The sequence below is a fragment of the Megascapheus bottae genome, chromosome X, assembly GCF_031878675.1.
Source record: "Megascapheus bottae isolate mThoBot1 chromosome X, mThoBot2.hap1, whole genome shotgun sequence".
Taxonomy (NCBI): domain Eukaryota; kingdom Metazoa; phylum Chordata; class Mammalia; order Rodentia; family Geomyidae; genus Megascapheus; species Megascapheus bottae.
Window position 1 is genome coordinate 55,550,660 of NC_143547.1, and position 18,385 is coordinate 55,569,044.

Below are 18,385 nucleotides of genomic sequence, written 5' to 3' on the forward strand. Positions count from 1 at the left end.
AGTCCAGGGTTATCTCATCTGTGTGAAAACTGCTGCTGAAAATCGATGTGACCTCTGCTGCACTGTCATACCAGTTCCCACCCTCTGTGTCCTATTTGTCTTTTGGTAGAAGCTTAGATCTGTGTGCTGTCTCTATGTGTCTCTCTTGGGCCAGATTATCAAAATGAATCATTGCCTGCATACCTCTTATATTTCTATTTATTTTCCCAGTGTTGACTAGGTCTGATGAAATATGATTCTTTTTGCATTTGATCTCCACTGCAGCAAGTGACACCTAATTCAGCTGTGTCTATCTCTTTAAAGAAGACTAATACTATTTTGAAACTTCAATCTACTGTACAGCAACATTACAATCCATAGACCACGCAACCCGTCTTCATAGTCAATAGTAATTTTCCTTTCAGCCAATTTAACAACATTTCATTCATCATCAAATAGACGACTTCTAGCAATTTTAGCGTAGTTATAATATTGTTTTGTGCATAGTGAATATATTTCTTTCTTTTATAAGAAGAGGACCTTTCAGATTCTAACTACTGTGGTTGTGTGGGGGGGTAGGAGGTGTAATAATGAATCCTTTAATTTTAAGAACTCTGTCCCTGAAATAAAATATACAGCCAAGGAAAATATTATGCTATCCTGGAAACAGCAGGAAGTCAGTGTTCTGACTCTGTAGCAGTTTATTTTGTAAAAGTAGGTCTTCTAGACTATGTAAGTACTTACAATGTGATTTATAATCATAATACAAATATCTAGAAACTCTAGTTATTATAAATGCTGATAGATCATCATAAAGTCATTTGATGCACTCTTAATGCACTCATGTGGAGAAGACAAAATAAGACACTATGTAGATATCAAATAATAACAATGGAAGTGTAATATTGTTTGATTAGTTCTTGAGAACTGTACTTTTAAAACAGCAGTGCTTCCAGGCACTAGTAACAGAAGCTTGTAATCCTAGCTACTCAGGAGGCTGAGGTCTTAGGATTGGAGTTCAAAGCCAGCCCAGGCAAGAAAGCCTGTGAGACTCTTATGACCAACTAAGCACCAAGAAGTCAGAAGTGGAGCTGTGGATAGAGTGGTAGAGAGCTAATTTTGAGTAACAAAAGTCAGGGAAAGTTCCAAGCCTCTACACACGAGTGCGCACACACACACACACACACACACACACACACACACACACACACACACACACAAATGCGGTTGCACATGCAAAGTAGAGCTGCTAGCTAAGAAATGAGAAATGTGTTTCAGATTTAGTTTTAAACTATAAGGGGAAAATACACCAAGGAAAACATGTAGATAAATATAGTCACATAATTTATGGCTGTAATATTTTGTTCTTCCAAATTCTCCAGTCACATTGGAGATAATAAGGGAAGAAGGAGAGAGAAAGAGAGATTATGGTTTCATTCCAGCTATGGAAAACATAAATAGGACATAATATTCCAGGCCAGTTCTAGCATATAAGGCATAAATGAGAGGCCCTAGTTTTACAAAGAAAAAGAAAGTAAAAAAGGAAAGAAGGGTGGAAAGAAGGAAGGAAGGAAGGAAGGAAGGAAGGAAGGAAGGAAGGAAGGAAGGAAGGAAGGGAGGGAGGGAGGGGGGAGGGAGGGTGGAAAATAGCAAGCAAAAATGCTGGGAATGTGGCTCAAGTCATATATAGAGTGCCTCCCTACAAAGGACCAGGGCCCTGGGTTCAAACATAGTTATCTAAAACAAAACAAAACAAAGCACCAAAAGAATATACTGAATTTAGTGCCAGTTTTAAATTCCAAAGCAATATAGCTATAGAATTTTTAAATGAAACTTCTATGAAGCACATGTATCAGTGATCCAGAAATTCTTTTTTCAAGCTTTCTAAAAGGCAGTTCCTATGAAGATAGGTATCATGGGTTCTGTACTAAAGCATGTAATAAAATCATTATCCATTTTATTAAATCATTTCAGACTAATAAACACTGTAATGTTGGATTTAGGTAATATAAAACTGCTGATACTCAAAACTAATCATTTAGCATTTTTTCCTCACTGGTTTTGAAAACAATACAAAATGGTTAAAAAAAAATCTGTATGAAGAGCATTTTATTCTGAAAAAATTCTATCCCGTTAGGTAATCTCACTGAATGTTCTCACAATGCATGCCTCAAATTTTCAAATGAGAAATCCCATAGCAAATGATGATGACTATAAGATCAATGGAGTCAAGACTTTATAGCACATATAAAAGCTGTTTGCCATTGAAAAATGTATCCTAACTATATGGCAAATCCATATTTGCATCCCTGCTGGATCCAGACCAAAACAAAGATTTTTAAATTATTTTTTGTTTTATTTTTTTTATTTTATCTTATATATCCTTAGCTTGTTGTACAAAGGTGTTTCAATTCAATGTCTGCTTTTAAGTATGATGCACCTTGGTTTCTTTTCCTTTTAAATCAATTAAGAATGGAACATTCCTATTAAACACTGGTAAACAATAATACTTCTAAAACCTCTAAAATATTTTCTGCCTTGTTTGCTTCTTGGTCCTGTTATAGCATTTTTGGTTACAAAGCATTTTTACATGCATTCTTTTGTTTAGTGTTTAAATGAGGCTTTGCAGACTGGCTCTAGGATTATCATTTTACTGACCAGATGTAGAACTTGTAGCTCTTGATGTGTCTAGTACTATAAATGTGTTTTTTTCCATCCAATAAAGAATTAAAAGTTAGGAAATTATAAATAAAGTGTTCATTAGAAAGTAAAAGAAAAGCCATGAAAAAAATGAAAAGGGACCTTAAAGAGGAGTGCCAAGATTATTTTTTTCTCCCAAGCCATATGAAAATTGCAAATCTCTAAATCCATGGTTAGTCATTTCTTGAATGATTCTCATATGCAGATTTAGCTTACAAACTCACAAGTAAATATGTTCGGAGGTATGCAAGTATGTGCGAATAAATTCACTGGAATATGGAAGATTCAAATGGGATCTCAAATACTGTATTCCTTAAAAAGTCAAAGTTGAATTTCAGCAAAATAAAACACAAGGAAGAAAGCATTCAAAGGGATTGGATGGGTGGAAACAACCCAGTTGCCCCACTAGAGATGAATGGATACAAAGAATGTGGTACATATTTACAATGGAATTCTACATAGCCACCAGACAAGATAAAACAATGGTATTTGCTGGAAAGTGGATGAAACTAGAGCAAATCATGTTGAGCAAGATAAGCCAAGATCAATGGAACAAAAGGCACATGGTCTCCTTGATATGTGGGTATTAGTTGGAAACAATATAAGAGCAATGACTCAATATGCAGATACTCCAGGCCATAGACATGAATTTGGAGATGTAATTATATCTATATAGACATATAAGACCATGGCATATATATGCTAGTTATTGCATATAGAGATTTTTTTCTTGAATACTAGTTTGTAGAACATGTCATTACAAAATGGCATAAAAACTCAGTGTTAATAAAATGTTTTAATAAAAAAATGAATTGGGTGGGGTTAAAGGGAAAACGGTAGACTAATAAAGAGGAGAAGAAAGGGGAAAATGCAGACAAGAATTAAATATATATCCTACAAAATCAAGAAGAATGAAGGAAGGGGTGGGTAGGAGAAAGAAGGTTGAAAATGTTGGAAGAGGTGATTTTGATCTAGATGCATTGTATCATAAACTGCTTTGATAAATGGCAACTCTTTTTTTACAACTACTTAAAGATAATAAAATAAAAAATTAAATAAAGCACTGAAACCTTATTTTTCATACTTTACACATACTCTGATAAATATCCTAATTCCTACCAAATATTTAATATTTGAAGAAAAGGTGGTGTACTCATGGAATAAAATGCAATTAAGCAATGAAAATGGTAGTAACACTTGATGTGAACATGTACAAATGCATGTGAAAGAAGCCAGGCACAAAATACTACATATGTCATGATGCCACTTGTATACAATATCCAGAAAAGGCAAACCATTAGATTGAAAAATAGTGCATACTAAGGACTAAAATCGAAAAACAGATCATCAATGAATATGAAGAATTTTAGGAGAAGAGATCCAAATGTTCTAATGATAGGTGTGTTGTGATGGTCGGACAAATCTCAAAAATTACTAAAAACAGAGGATCCACTTAATATAAGTGAATATTTGTATATAAATTATCCTTCAAGGAAATTGTTAAAATAATGAAGATAGGGTCTGGGAGTTTTTCCTAGTGGTAGATTGCTTGCCTAGCATGCATGAATAGCAAGATTCAATTCCTCGGCCCCACATACATAGAAAAAAACCAGAAGTGGTGCTGAGGCTCAAGTGGTAGAGCTCTAGCCTTGAGAAAGTCCAAGGACAGTGCTCAGTCTCTGAGCTCAAGCCCAGAACTGGCAAAAAATAATGAAGATAGATGGGCAGATAGGCAAATACAAAGAGGAAAAAATGTTCTTTTCCAAAAAATGATGGGATTATGTTAACAAAAATATGTCATTTATATATATCTTATGTAGCCATAACTGTTTCTTTATATTGTTCTTTTATATTTTCTTTACACTGAATCATTTGAGAAACTAGAGGTAGCTGGAAAATAGGTAGAATATATTGTGAAAGTTCATCATGTTTTTTCAGGACCAGATTTTATATAGATACCATTTAGAGGTGACCTGCTAAAATGTTTGAGCTATGACTTTATAAAAACTACTGATATTAATTTTGTTTTGCAGAAGAGGGACCAGTTCAAATTCCAATCATGAAGTCACCCTTGGACAAGATCCAACTGGCTCCTGGGCAGGCCTTGCCCCCTGGATTCCCTGGACCATTCATTTTTGCTGACAGTCTGTCCTCTGTGGAGACACTGTTGACCAACATTCAGGTCAACAATATTTCTATAAACAAAATAAATGTAATACAAGACATTAGCACCTACATAAAGTATTCTATATTTGCCAAGTTAAAACAGATAAGATGAACTGTATGCTGTTTGCTGTACTTTGACAGGGTCTGCTGAAAGTTGCCTTGGATAATGCTCGGATCCAGGAGAAGCAGATTCAGCAAGAAAAGAAGGAGCTGCGAATGGAGCTCTACAGAGAGAGAGAAATTAGAGAGAACCTTGAAAGGCAACTTGCAGTGGAGCTTCAAAGCAGAAGTAAGTTGAATGTATGTCATGTCGTTAATGGTGTAATACTAATGGAAATGTTTTCTAGGCAGCTTACTACTACTGGGAAGAAATGACCATCTACAAATCAAATCCTGTGTATAAGCCATAAAGTTATGATTGTATGCTATATCTGTCCTAATAGAATTAAATCTGTATTTTGAGTCATTTGCAGGTTTGAAAACATGAGTATTCATCCTTCTCTGTCAACTTGAGAAAATACCTGGATCAAGAATATTTCCATGAACACAAATAATTATATATGAAGTACTCTTCTGCGAGGCAGAGTACTAGATTCAGTTCCTGTAAATCCTTGAGGGATTTGCATTGTAGAAGGCTGACATAACTGGTTTCATTTTTAAGATAAATTGGTAAAAAGCAAATTGTGAACATTGTAGGTTTGTATAGAGAGACTTGGTTAGGTTAGCTTGCTGGAAATGTAGGTATTAAGGTACTTCTGGAAGCCGAAAACTTTTTTAAGGTCAAATGAACATAGGAAATATATGGATATTCTAGACAGACTTGTCGCATAGGCACAAAATAAAACTTTGGAGGATTATATACTGTTATTAGAGATCCCTTGAGTTTTATGAAGTAAATGGTGGCTGGTGATACAGCATAAGAATAGAAACAAGGAAATGGTGCAAACTGTGGTGATGAGTACGGAGTGGTGGGAATATAGTGGAGACAAACAGTGGAAAATGGAGACAGACTGGGTTATGCACAAAAAAATTAATTTGTCAACTAAGTCTCCACACTGGAAGAAAAATTGTGTATGTGCACCTATTTATCATGTGTGTATTATACATTAATAATGTATAAGGGGGCCGGGAATTTGGCCTAGTGGTAGAGTGCTTGCCTAGCTTGCATGAAGACCCAGGTTTGATTCCTTAGTACCACATACATAGAAAAAAGCTGGAAGTGATGCTGTGGCTCAAGTGGTAGAGCTCTAGCATTGAGAAAGCCCAAGGACAGTGCTCAGACCCTGAGTTCAAGGCCCAGGACTGGCGAAAAAAATAATGTATATAACATTACACATACAAACTATAAAACATGTATCTTGGTATAAAGAATACTTGACGTTTTAATGTAATTGAACAAAGCAATGGTCCACATTGCTTGAGTGAAACACATATAGAATATAAAATAATATCCTTTACAAAATAAACATTGAAAAACATACAAAGAGCTCTAGGAAACCCTATTCATCGTGTGTTGATTTAACCAACTTTGTAGTCCTCATTCTTTGAGACAACTATTATGAGATCTCAACCTTTCACAGCTTCTAACTATGTGATCTTAAGGACTGGGTAAATCTTTTAAGGACTGAATTTCCTTCTGTGACATGGAGATGACATTGCTTTTCTTGTAGCATTATCATAACTTTTGCATGTCATATATTTCAAGTGAAATGTTCCATATAGAGTCTAAATAAACTACCTTTATGTATTTAGTTATTTATATCATTTAAAGATAAAGCTGGTTTTGACATTGTTTACAAGGTACAAAATTATAATTTTCAGCAGATTTAGTGTATATGGCATTTTGCATCATTCATTTCACTAGACAGGAAAAATTTCTAAATGTTAAATTTTGTATTTATATCAAATTCAGATATCTAGTTTAAACAGTGTGGATAGATTTGATCAAGTTTTAACTTTAATGCATATGTGCACACATTACAGTGAAATATCTTTATATAACTAATGTATACTCATGAAATATGAAAAGGGTAATAAATTGTGATTATGGTGAAATTGTTTTATGTTATTTGAATGATGTGAATATGATTGTAGTAAAGTATTTTTATGTTCAACTATATTCAGTCCTTTCATCAAAACGCTAGAAACCATAGGTTCTTTATACATTGAGTTTTGTTACTATGTGAGACATGAAGTTTGAAGTTCACAGCAATTTATTTGTAACTTACTGTCTTCAAGTTACTAAAGCTTAAAGAAAAAGATAGTGAAGGTCAAATGAATATAACAGAAATTCAAATTAACCCCCAAATCCGTTAAGTTGAATTGTTAAATATATATTAATGTATTTATTTCAAAATCTAGTTCTCATGTAATGACTCAATAGTAGAACAATTTCCTAGCAAACTTAGAACTGAGTTCACCACTTAGTACTGCCTAATTTCTTTTATAAGTTACATAATTTATTTTATTGCCAAAATTTCAATATCTTAATTTTTTTAAATCAAGACTGATTCAGAAAATATATCCCATTAGAGCTGCTATAAACTAATATATTTGTGGAGTCCAATAATCTTACTTTCAGAACATTCATAGATTTAAGGTTTAGAGTTTAGAAATAATATTTCATGAGCACATTTACATTTTCTAGTGGAAATATAAAATCTATAGAATTGAGGTGTAGAAGCCATTCTTTAGCTTTGTTGTTGTTTTTACCTTTCTTAAGTGTCAAAGACATTGTTGTAGTGACATTTAATGACTTGTTGCTGTACATTTGTGTGTGTGGAGTGTATGTGTGCAAGCGAGAGAGAAAGACAGCAGAAACTAATAGGTGCATTTATTTTTGTCTTTAAAATTCGTGGTATTTCAGAGAAGTAAACACTGGACACTTCTGTTTTAATGACCATGTTATGTAAGCCAATAGACTTTTTAGGGTTTTTATTTTAAAACATGAAGAACAATTACTTAATGAATAAGAATAATTGAAGAGAATTATAAAATATTTAATACATGCATGCAATGAGTCAAATTAAGTATTCTCCAAGCCATCACCATATAAGTACATGCCTACTATAGAACATACACATTTTGCACCTGAACAGAAGTTTTTGGTTGTAAGATTGATACAGTAAACAAAATCCTCACGGATGAACCAAATGAGAATTAGGACCAGAAATTTCTGTCATATGTCAACAAGTACATTTCTCTCTCTCTCTTTCTGCACCTGTATCTGTGGTTTGCAGTTCATCAAAACCTGCAACCCCATTATATTGACCAAGAATCTGTAAATTACTTTTCCACATTTCAGCTACCATGCAAAAGCGCCTGAAGAAGGAGAAAAAAGCCAAGAGAAAACTGCAGGAAGCCTTGGAATTTGAATCAAAGCGTCGGGAACAAGTGGAGCAAGCACTTAAGCAGACTACTACTAGTGACAGTGGCCTGAGGATGTTGAAAGGTAGTAACTGATCAGAACTTTCATTTTCTATATTAATAAAGAGACACCTGGTTTAAAAGTAACTGATAAAGTAAAAAGGAAGAAAGAGTGCAGGAGATTGGCCTAAGGGTAGAGTTCTTGCCTAGCATGAACGAAGACCTAGGTTCTATTCCTTAGTACCAACACAAGTGGTGCCGTGGCTCAAGTGGTAGAGGTGTAGCCTTGAGAAAGCCCAAGAACAGTGCTCAGACTGAGTTCAAGCCCCAGGACTGACGAAAAAGAAGGGAGAGAGAGAGAGAGAGAGAGAGAGAGAGAGAGAGAGAGAGAGAGAGAGAGAGAGAGAGAGAGAGGGAGGGAGGGAGGGAGGGAGGGAGGGAGGGAGGGAGAGAGAGAGAGAGAGAGAGAGAGAGAGAGAGAGAGAGAGAGAGAGAGAGAGAGAGAGAGAGAGGAAAGAGCAGAAGGAAGGGGATAGGAAGGAAGTAAAATGAAAAAAAAAATAGCTAAGCAAATCCCAAATTATATCTATTGTTGTTGGTAGAAAAAGCCTAGTAATAATAGAAAAGTTTGCAGACTTCGGCAGTACAGGTGGTGAGACTAATAAAAGTGATTTAGATCTATTCATGTTAGACATACTGATATTTGCTGGAGTTGATTTTCATTAACTCCAAGATGCTCATTACTTTTATTCTGATTCCATCAATGTTAATGTGCTTAAGAAACAGGCTGGAAAAGTTTACTAGGAATTGGTTTTTGTGTGTCAGTCCTGGTGCTTGAACTCAGGGCACTCTCTCTGAGGTTTTGTGCTGAAGACTAGCCCTTAAACTGAAGCTAAATTCTGACCTTTTGCTGGTTAATTGAAAATTAAGAGTCTCATAGGCTTTCCTACTGGGAACAGCTTTGAACTGCTATTCTCAGATCTCATCATCCTACGTAGCTAGGATTGCAGTTGTGAACCACCTGTGCCTGGCTCTATGAATATTCTTGGAAATACTGTGAATTTTGAAAAAGTAAAGCATGAATTCTTTCCATTTCAATTTTTTCTGATTTTATGTTTAATTTTGAAAAAGTTACCAATATTTTACCTCATTCAGACCCAATGTGAATTAAATGTTCAAGTAAATAGTCATACTTTCATTTAACTATATACATACAGAACCTACTCAGATGATCTGAACAGCACAATAGTAATGCATTCTCTCCTAAAGCTGGAACTACTTAAAGACCACAAACCATAATTTTTGGTTTACACTTGCACTTAGTATAAAGATAATACCATCTTCCACCATACCTTATAAATGCACTTCCTTTTTGAAAATCATATTCATCATTTTTTGTTCTACAGTCAAGTTTTAGAGGATATTTATAAATGGATTAAAACCCTAAAATTCACCATAACGAAATGAGATAAATCAGTATTTACTATGTACCTGGAAGTACATATTCAGTTGTATAATTCAGCAACAATTTATCATTATTTTTCCTACCATTAAATACACACACAAACACATCCTCACATATTACTTGCAGCCCTACATTATCCTTAGGACCAAACTGCTAGCTTTTATGTAAATATGTGTTGCGCCTGGGGCTTGAAATCAAAACCTGGGTGCTGTCTCTCAGCCTTTTTGCTCAAGGCCAGTGCTTTATCACTTGAGCCACAGCTCCCCTTATGGCTTTACATGAAGATGAGACTATTCTACCTGAGCTGGCTTCAGACTGTAATCTTCAGATCTCAGCCCCCTGAGCAGCTAGGAATATATATATATATATATATATATATATATATATATATATATATATATCACTGGTACTTAGCCAAATTATTATTTTAAAGTGAATTAGAAAATATCGAATTGTGTCTAAATATTGATTGGCAATTCTTTCAGATACTGGAATTCCAGATATTGAAATAGAAAGCAATGGGACTCCTCACGATAGTGCTGCTATGCAAGGTATGGTAAAAAGCATACTTCTGTCTTCAGTCAGCTAATGCATAACCCCTGAGCGAGAAGGGGGTGAAATCCTATGTTAATACTATTCAAAGCAGCTGAGTAAGTTTAACTGTTCTTATAATATGATATGAGAAGAAATTTCCACTGACTTTTTTTAGAGAAACATACATCATGTGACTTCTAAACTGAATAAAAGTGCCTTTGCTTTGAAAGTAGAAAAATCACATATACAATATAAACAAATTTCTTGTATGTTTAGTTTTGAAAGGATATGCATTTATATGTTGAGAGTACTCTAAAAGTATGTAACTATGACTATAATTTGTGTTTAAGTGCACATGAATTTTTAAGCTTTACTAATTGCTGTTTGCAAAGCCCATAAGTATAGTAATTGTAACTTACCTCTATATTAAAGATGTTCTAGACACAATTTTAACCTATAAATCTATTCACTAATTTAAGAAACTAAAAATGGAAATAGGAGTCTGACTCCTAATTCATGACTTACATTAATAAATCAGTAAAAGTTTTCCAAATATTTGGCAATAAGGAAACATATGAATTACGTGAAGTGAAAACATTTAAAAAATAAGAATTTCTGTGGAGGCCCTGGAGAAAGACTGCAAGGTGAATGGCGGCTACTCAGGCCTGTGGGATGTTTACTTCCTTCATGAGAATTATGATGATGTCCAGCAAAGTTTCTTCCTGGTAGAAACACTGAAGTATTTGTATTTAATATTTTCTGATGATGATCTCCTTCCTCTGGAACACTGGATCTTCAACACTGAGGTACATCTTCTCCCCATACTCCATGAAGACAAAAAGAGAGTAGAAGAGAAAAGATAGTTGCGTTTCATTTCAAAAAAAATAAGAATTTCATCTGAATGTCAGAAATTAGCCTATGTAGTACTAATACACTTTTCCAGCCCTTTACGTTTATGTAGGTAACACATTTATTATGAAACAAAAAACTTACTGTACAAAGTAGACCTTTCTCTGCGAAATGTATTTCCTAATTTTTAATACCAAAAATGTCCATGAATATGCTCTTTAAGGCAGATTTAAAAAACTGATTCTTTGTACTGGATGTCTGTATCTATGTGAAGACAACAGAGGATATGATCCAATGGTCCATTTGTATTTCTCTAAAGGCTCAACATATTATGTGGAACTTTCAGAGTTCAGAGTTTCAGAGTTTCAGAGTTCAGAAGTTTAGAAACCTTCACTTATATAGTGATTTTTACATTTGGGCACATCAAAGCTTACAGATCTTCTGGAAATGGATTACTTTCTCACACCTATATATACCAGATTCATTAACTTTTTTAGATGTGAAAGTATGCACACTTAAATGGACCAATGAAAGCTTACTGTTTCTTATCCATTTTCTGCTTGGCTGCTTTCTAACCTCAATTTAAAGATCGTATCTAGGATGTTAGTAAAGCAAATTTGAATGGAATTTGTTGTTTGACCAATCAATTGCGACAACTAAGTTCATGAAGGAACTCTCAGTAATTGTGGATCTGGTATTGGAGATTGCCTTCGCATACCAAGAACTTGGTAGGGGGTAAATTAGCTAAACACATTTAATTGATCTTTTCTAAATAAGTGACACAAAAACACAGATACAATCATCAAGGAACATTGAGATTGGTTCTGCCTCTCATTTGAATAAGATATAAGGTTAACTTGAGAACCAGTGAGAGTAAACCACACACACTACAAGAAAGTTTTATTATCCTTTAACCCTGTGCTTCCATCCAGTTCATTACTATTTCTTTCAGATATAATACTGTCAGATCATACTAGTTACTGTGTCTCAAAAGTGTGAGATAAACAGAAGTGTTCCAATTATCCTAAATTCACTTCATTTCTTGCTTCTTTGGTCAGATATACATAATTAATTTTTCACCCAACTTTTATTTTTATGATGCCTGTAAAGAATGGCATATGTATATGTATATATATATATATTCACTTTTATTGGGCACACTTTCAATAAGTTCTAGGCCCCTTTTCTAGCTTAACTGACCAGAAACCAACAGAGGTTTAGAAGATTTGAATTGGAACTTATGTTAAAGCAAAGGAACTGATATAAAATATACAAATCAAATTGTTTGGTATTTAGTTTCTACTGCTCATACAGTAGTAAAGGTTTGGCTCAAGTGCCTGCCTAACAATTGAAAAGTACCAAGTTTCAAATACCAGTACTGCCAATACACACACACACACACACACACACACACACACACACACACACACACATGCTCACACGCATGCACTCACACCCATAAATGTATATACATAAATATATACAATGAATTATAATTTCTTATGGAATATCTGCCACTTAGATTACATTAAAAATATTTATGATAATAATGGAAATGTTGTTAACTAGCACAGCATTTAAGCACTACAAATACAAAAATTCTCAACATTTTGTAGGCAACTTGCATAAATGTTTCATGTTAAAATGATTATAGAATCAAATTTTCATATCAAAATGTGGTTATTTTGAGCAACATATTATTTATTCACTCAACCAGGGGAATAGATGGTTGAAACATTATCAGAACATATCTCAAATATAGTTAAAATAGGTCAAATAAAATCCCATGATATTAAATCAATCTAGATTTAAAGATCGCTTTCATATTTATCAATAAACTGCAAAATATGTAATACTAGAAAAACATAAAATGTCATTTCCAATTTTGCTAGTAATTTTGCTTTGGTGTATTATAGGTATTTTTCATTTGAGTCTTATTTTAGTATTGTTTTTATTTTAATAATGTTTCAAACAGTATTTTCTTTTTTTGTTTTTTCAAACAGTATTTTCATACTGCTTTCATGTACTTTACCTCCTGAATTATCCATTTTTAATTAGAAGATTATTTCCTGTCATTGTTTGTGAGAGTCCATTCATGTATGTCAATACATGCCATTTCCAAAGCTTATTGCCATCCCAGCAAACAGTTCAGACATCACTGAAACCCTTCCTCTTCCTATTGTCAATAGCTCTGTTGGATAGAAATATGTCGTTAAAACTACTGCTCTCCCTTTGAAATTCAATTAGTTCCACTGTAAGATCTCTTGAAGTGAATATAAAGGAGACTCGGAAAAATGTTGTGTGGCCTCTTTTAGAAGCAATAAAGTCATATCAAGTTTTATTACAATATCCACATAGATTTTAGGGAAAAGTACTCATGAAGTATGATTCTCATATTATCATTTTATTAGCTTATTTCTTTTATTTTTATGTGCCTCAACTCTTTCTTAGAAGACACAATGCCATACATCCATTTTCCAATGACAGCACATGTGCACAACTTACTTGTTAGCTGTTTACCATTCTCGTGAATGTTTTCAGGCATTATAGAAATAAATGCCTACTCAGTATGATGACCATGTCTGAAATCTCAGGAGGTGAAATTTTCAGTGAAGAATATACACTAATATGGTTCCATTCAGGTTTCAATAACTCAGCTGGGGACCTACAAGACAGCACATCAACCATCTTATCAACCAATCTTTGCTTCACATAAAATAAACATACCAGGTGTCATTAAGTGCACCTTCAGATCAATGATTTTTGCAAATGACATTCAAGTGCCATTTGTGTAGTGCATTTTGCTGATAAAAGCAAATTAAATTAGCACAACTACAAGTGAGCTGATAAAAACTAAAACCCAACAGCAGTACCATTAGCTAACAAAGTAATATTTTCTCTTTACTGCGTTCTGCCATTTAGTTATTATCCTATTGGAAATCTAATTATAATCCTTTTACTCCCTAGTCAAACTTCACAGTTTTTGCAAGCTTAGCACTGACAAGTGATTTCATTACATTTGATTGCCTGCGCCCAGATTGACTTAACTTCACTTGGAGACCTAAAAGCCCTCTCAGTTTCTCAGATTCCCTGTTTGCACATTACTACAACAGCTCCTTTAATTAATTAGCATGAACAGCAGTAACATGAACTGCTGAACAGAAAATAACATCATTTTATGATCACAAGGAGACTTCTCCTTTTGCATGTTTATACCTTAGTTAACTTTTGTATGACTGTATTTCATTGTTAGGGGCTACCACTTCAATTGACAGGGTATGTCTTGTAATTTTTTCACATAAATGGCATCATCATCTTATTATAATAATAGGTAAATTAATTGGAGAATATGAAATTCCTAAATTTTAGAAAAGAGACATTTAGAAAATCGACATTCAACAACTTTTAGTTATGTAATGAAAGAATAAAAAAAAGTGTTCAGGAGAGATAGCATCATAAAGTAAAAGGGCAAACTGATACACTGTGCTGTTCTGTTGCTGCCTCTGTATTTGTTTGGGTTAAAGAAAAGAACAAGCTAATAGTTTGGTTTTTCAAGTGGAATGTCAGTATCTCAGTTATTTTTACATCCCAGTAGGCATTTGACCAAGACTCAAAATGACATGAAACTTAAAATATTTTACTTCTTATCTTTATCATAAATAGCATGGAATCTTCAATAATTTTTCCTTCTTTTTGAGAAAGTTCCCTATATTCTTCAACCTATATACCAAAGTAAAATAAATTTTGAGGTAAAGGTAAACATAATAAATTTTCTTTCTATTCCAGGAAATAAATTTAATAATTTTGCCCATATAATATCTTTCAAAAATGCCAAGTAAGAAATTTCATGTGAGTGTTTACTGAAGGCAATTTACCATTGTTATAAGAATGTGGTTGAGTAGAATTTGGAAGAGTATTTTCTTGTGAATATAAGAAAAATGAAAAAGAAAACAAAGCAGGTAGAAATCATCAAATAGAAATCATCAAACCATCATACTCCCTACTACCATAGTGTCCTCTTTCCTTAGAAATTCTTGTCTACTTCTTTCCCTCACTTCATCAATTATTAGTTTTCCTCTTCACAATGTCTGTGCTGTATTAGAAGACATACATAGACTCCTAAGATTCCCATTGTAAAGAAAACATTTCTTTCTATAAACAAATCAAAGCCAGGAGCAAGTATCTCACGTCTGTAATCCTAGCTACTACTCAGGAGACTGGGATCTGAGGGTTGTGGTTCGAAGCCAGCCTGGGTAGGAAACATTTTAAGATTTTTATCTCCAATTAACCACTGGGAAAACTAGAAGCGGCACTGTGGCTCAAAGTGGTAGAGCTCTAGCTTTGAGCACAAAAGCTCAGAGACAGCGTTCAGGTACTGAGTTCTAGCCCCATGACCAAAATAAATAAAAAATAGAAAAAATATATAAATAAATAATAAAAACAAGTCAGAAACTAAAGGCCTTATACTAAATAACGAACTGCTACTATTACTGTCCTCACTGAGTGGGAAAAGCTCCAGCTACCCTGTAGAAAATTATCCAGTAAGTACAAGTTTTGTTTTCCCTGCAAGGTTTATCAGATGGTTTAACATTTTTTACTTACATACCCAGTAAAAAGTCCCCTATTTTTTTCATCCTTCACAGGATTTTTTGTTTTTGAGTTTTTTTTTTTTGATTCTAGGTGCTTTCCCAAAACAGTAACATACTTCTGTGCTATGGAATACTTGCCAAATTAAACCACAGATGATGCATGTATTTCTATGTTAGGAGGGTATGAAATGGTTGCATTAATTTATCATTGAGGACCAGCTAAGGAAGGAGTATCTGGCCCCACTTACTGATATACCTGAAGGATTCTTTGTACTAACTGAAAGACCTTCCCATTGATTGTGATGATAATATAAATTCTCATCTACATATCTAAGTCTTATAATTCTAGATATATCTCATTCACATAACATATGAGATTACAGTGATGGCAAGATAATGGGAATTGCAAGCCAGCACTTTGCGTCTATGGGACTATTTCATTAATGAAGTTTTATAAAACTATAACCTAGAAAATATTGTTTAAGTTAACTTTTATGGCTGCTTAATCAGTTATCTTGTACCTCATCTTTTTTTTACATGTATAGTATCAATTTTCCCTATCCTAACTGCAATCTATATACTTGAAGAAGAAAGTCTTCTAAAAGTTAAAACTTTAATTTTTCAAGTTTGCTTGTGTTTCCTTAAATAAAGTACACAATGCTATCACAGGAGAAATAACATATAGTATCATCCCTCATAATACTCTCACAAAAATCATTATTTTCTTGGCTTCTTAGTAGTATGTATAATTTTATGCCAACGTGCTTAGGGCTCTTGGAATGAGAAATCTATTGACTGAAATTGAAGTAGTGGGGGGAAAATGGGCAATTCCTGGTGCATGTATAGTACAGTGAACTTAGTGCCATTCTGTGTGTGTGTGTGTGTGTGTGTGTGTGTGTGTGTGTGTGTGTGTGTGTGTTGGTTGTGGGGCTTGAACTCTGGGCCTGGGTGCTGTCCCTGAGCTGTTCATCTAGAGGCTAGTGCTCTACTACTTAGAGTCACAATGTGACTTCCAGTTTTCTGTAATTGGAGATAGATGTCTCATGGACTTTTGTGCCTGAGCTGGCTTTGAATGGTGATCCTCAGATCTTGACCTCCTGAGTATCTTGGTTTAAAGGCATCCAGCTAATTTAGTGACATTCTTAAGCAAAAAAAATCTTCTTACAATACTATCTCTATATGGTTGTTTGGAAATGTATGATGAACCTAAGCTTTATGGGTATAGAAGTATCCCAAGAGAGATCAATTTGCTTGCTACATTGAGTGTAAGAGCTTAGACACTTGAATACTAACTCACAAAATGCACTCACTTCATAGCACTTATATAGCCATACTTTTAAACTCTCTGATAAAGGTTGGCCTAGTTGACTCAATCTTGTAAGCTAAGCTCATTATGATGTTGTGGAAGAAAAGACTCTGAGATGCTAATTAGCCAGCAAAAGATAGACTGGAGGGCTGGGAACGTGCCCTGGTGGTATAGTGATTGCCTAGCATGCATGATGTCCTTTGTTTGATTCCTCGATACCACATACATAGAAAAAAGCCAGAAATGGTGTTTAAGTGGTAGAGCAGTAGCCATGAAAAAACCTAAGGGCAGTGCTGAGACCCTGAGTTCAAGCCCCAGGATTGGCAAAAAAAACTGGAGGCTTTGCTCAAGTAGTACTGTGGAGCCATGAGCACAAAACAATGGAGTTAGAGTACAACACCCTCAGTTTACATTCCAGTACTCTTTCAAAAATAAAAACTGTCTCACAGAGAACTAGGTGATTTGTTAATACAAGTATTATCTCATGGAGAACAGTACATGTAAGGGAAGACTTGTGCAATGTAGAACTCAAAACTCAAAATTGCCTTTAACTTAACAATCCTTTAGTCATCATTTGAAACTTTTGTAGTAAGTGGAGTAGACAAGTACCATTTCTCTTTAAAAATGTGTACAGTAGATGAATTAGTAATAAAAAGGCTGAGATTTTTTTAGTTTAAAATATTATTATGATGTTGTGAAAATTAATATTGATAGTAACAGACATGTTAAGATACAATCTCCTTTTTTGCCAGTCTTGGGCTTGAGCTCAGGGCCTGAGCACTGCCCTTGGACTTTCTCAAGGCTAGAGCTCTACCATTTGAGCCTCAGCACCACTTCTGGCTTTTTTCTATGTAAGTGGTACCAAGGAATCGAACCCCAGGTCTTCATGCATGTTAGGCAAAGCACTCTACCTTTAGGCCAAACTCCCAGCCTTACAGTCTACTTTTTAAAAATAATATAACTAATTATCAGGCCAACATTTTTACCAATTCCTCTGCTACCATTCAAGAAATCATAAGATTTTAGCTGGACTCAGTGGCTCATGCCTGTAATCCTAGCTACTCAGGAGGCTCAGATCTATGAATCAAGGTTCAAAGCCAGCCCTGGCACAAAAGGACCTGAGACACTTATCTCCAATTAACCTCTAGAAAACAGGAAGTGGGGCTTGACTCAGGGATAGAGCCATAGCCTTGAGCTCAGGATCAGCGCCCAGGCCAAGTTCAAAGACCTATGACCCACAAAAAAAGAGAAAGAAATCATATCTTTTTATAAAGATTCTATAAAATGTTTCCTTTTTTCTTTATAAAATGTTCATAAAGTTTTCTCATTTTTCTTTACTAATTGTACTACAAATGACTCAGTGCTCTTATTCCTTTAAAATAAAAAAGTTAATATATAAAATGTTGATCATAGCATTTTGGAGCCGTCATT

General features: G+C 34.3%; 1 protein-coding gene across 1 annotated transcript in view; it reads left to right on the forward strand.

Moving 5' to 3' along the window:
- The window catches only part of Dach2 (dachshund family transcription factor 2), a 477,574-nt gene extending 467,309 nt beyond the window's left edge, over positions 1-10,265 (forward strand). Inside the window, exons 9-12 of the mRNA XM_090327134.1 lie at positions 4,713-4,861; positions 4,987-5,134; positions 8,150-8,296; positions 10,162-10,265. Of these exons, the coding sequence (XP_090183260.1) occupies positions 4,713-4,861; positions 4,987-5,134; positions 8,150-8,296; positions 10,162-10,265 (548 nt within the window). The remainder of the gene's footprint in view (positions 1-4,712; positions 4,862-4,986; positions 5,135-8,149; positions 8,297-10,161) is intronic.
- The last annotated feature ends 8,120 nt before the right edge of the window (positions 10,266-18,385 follow it).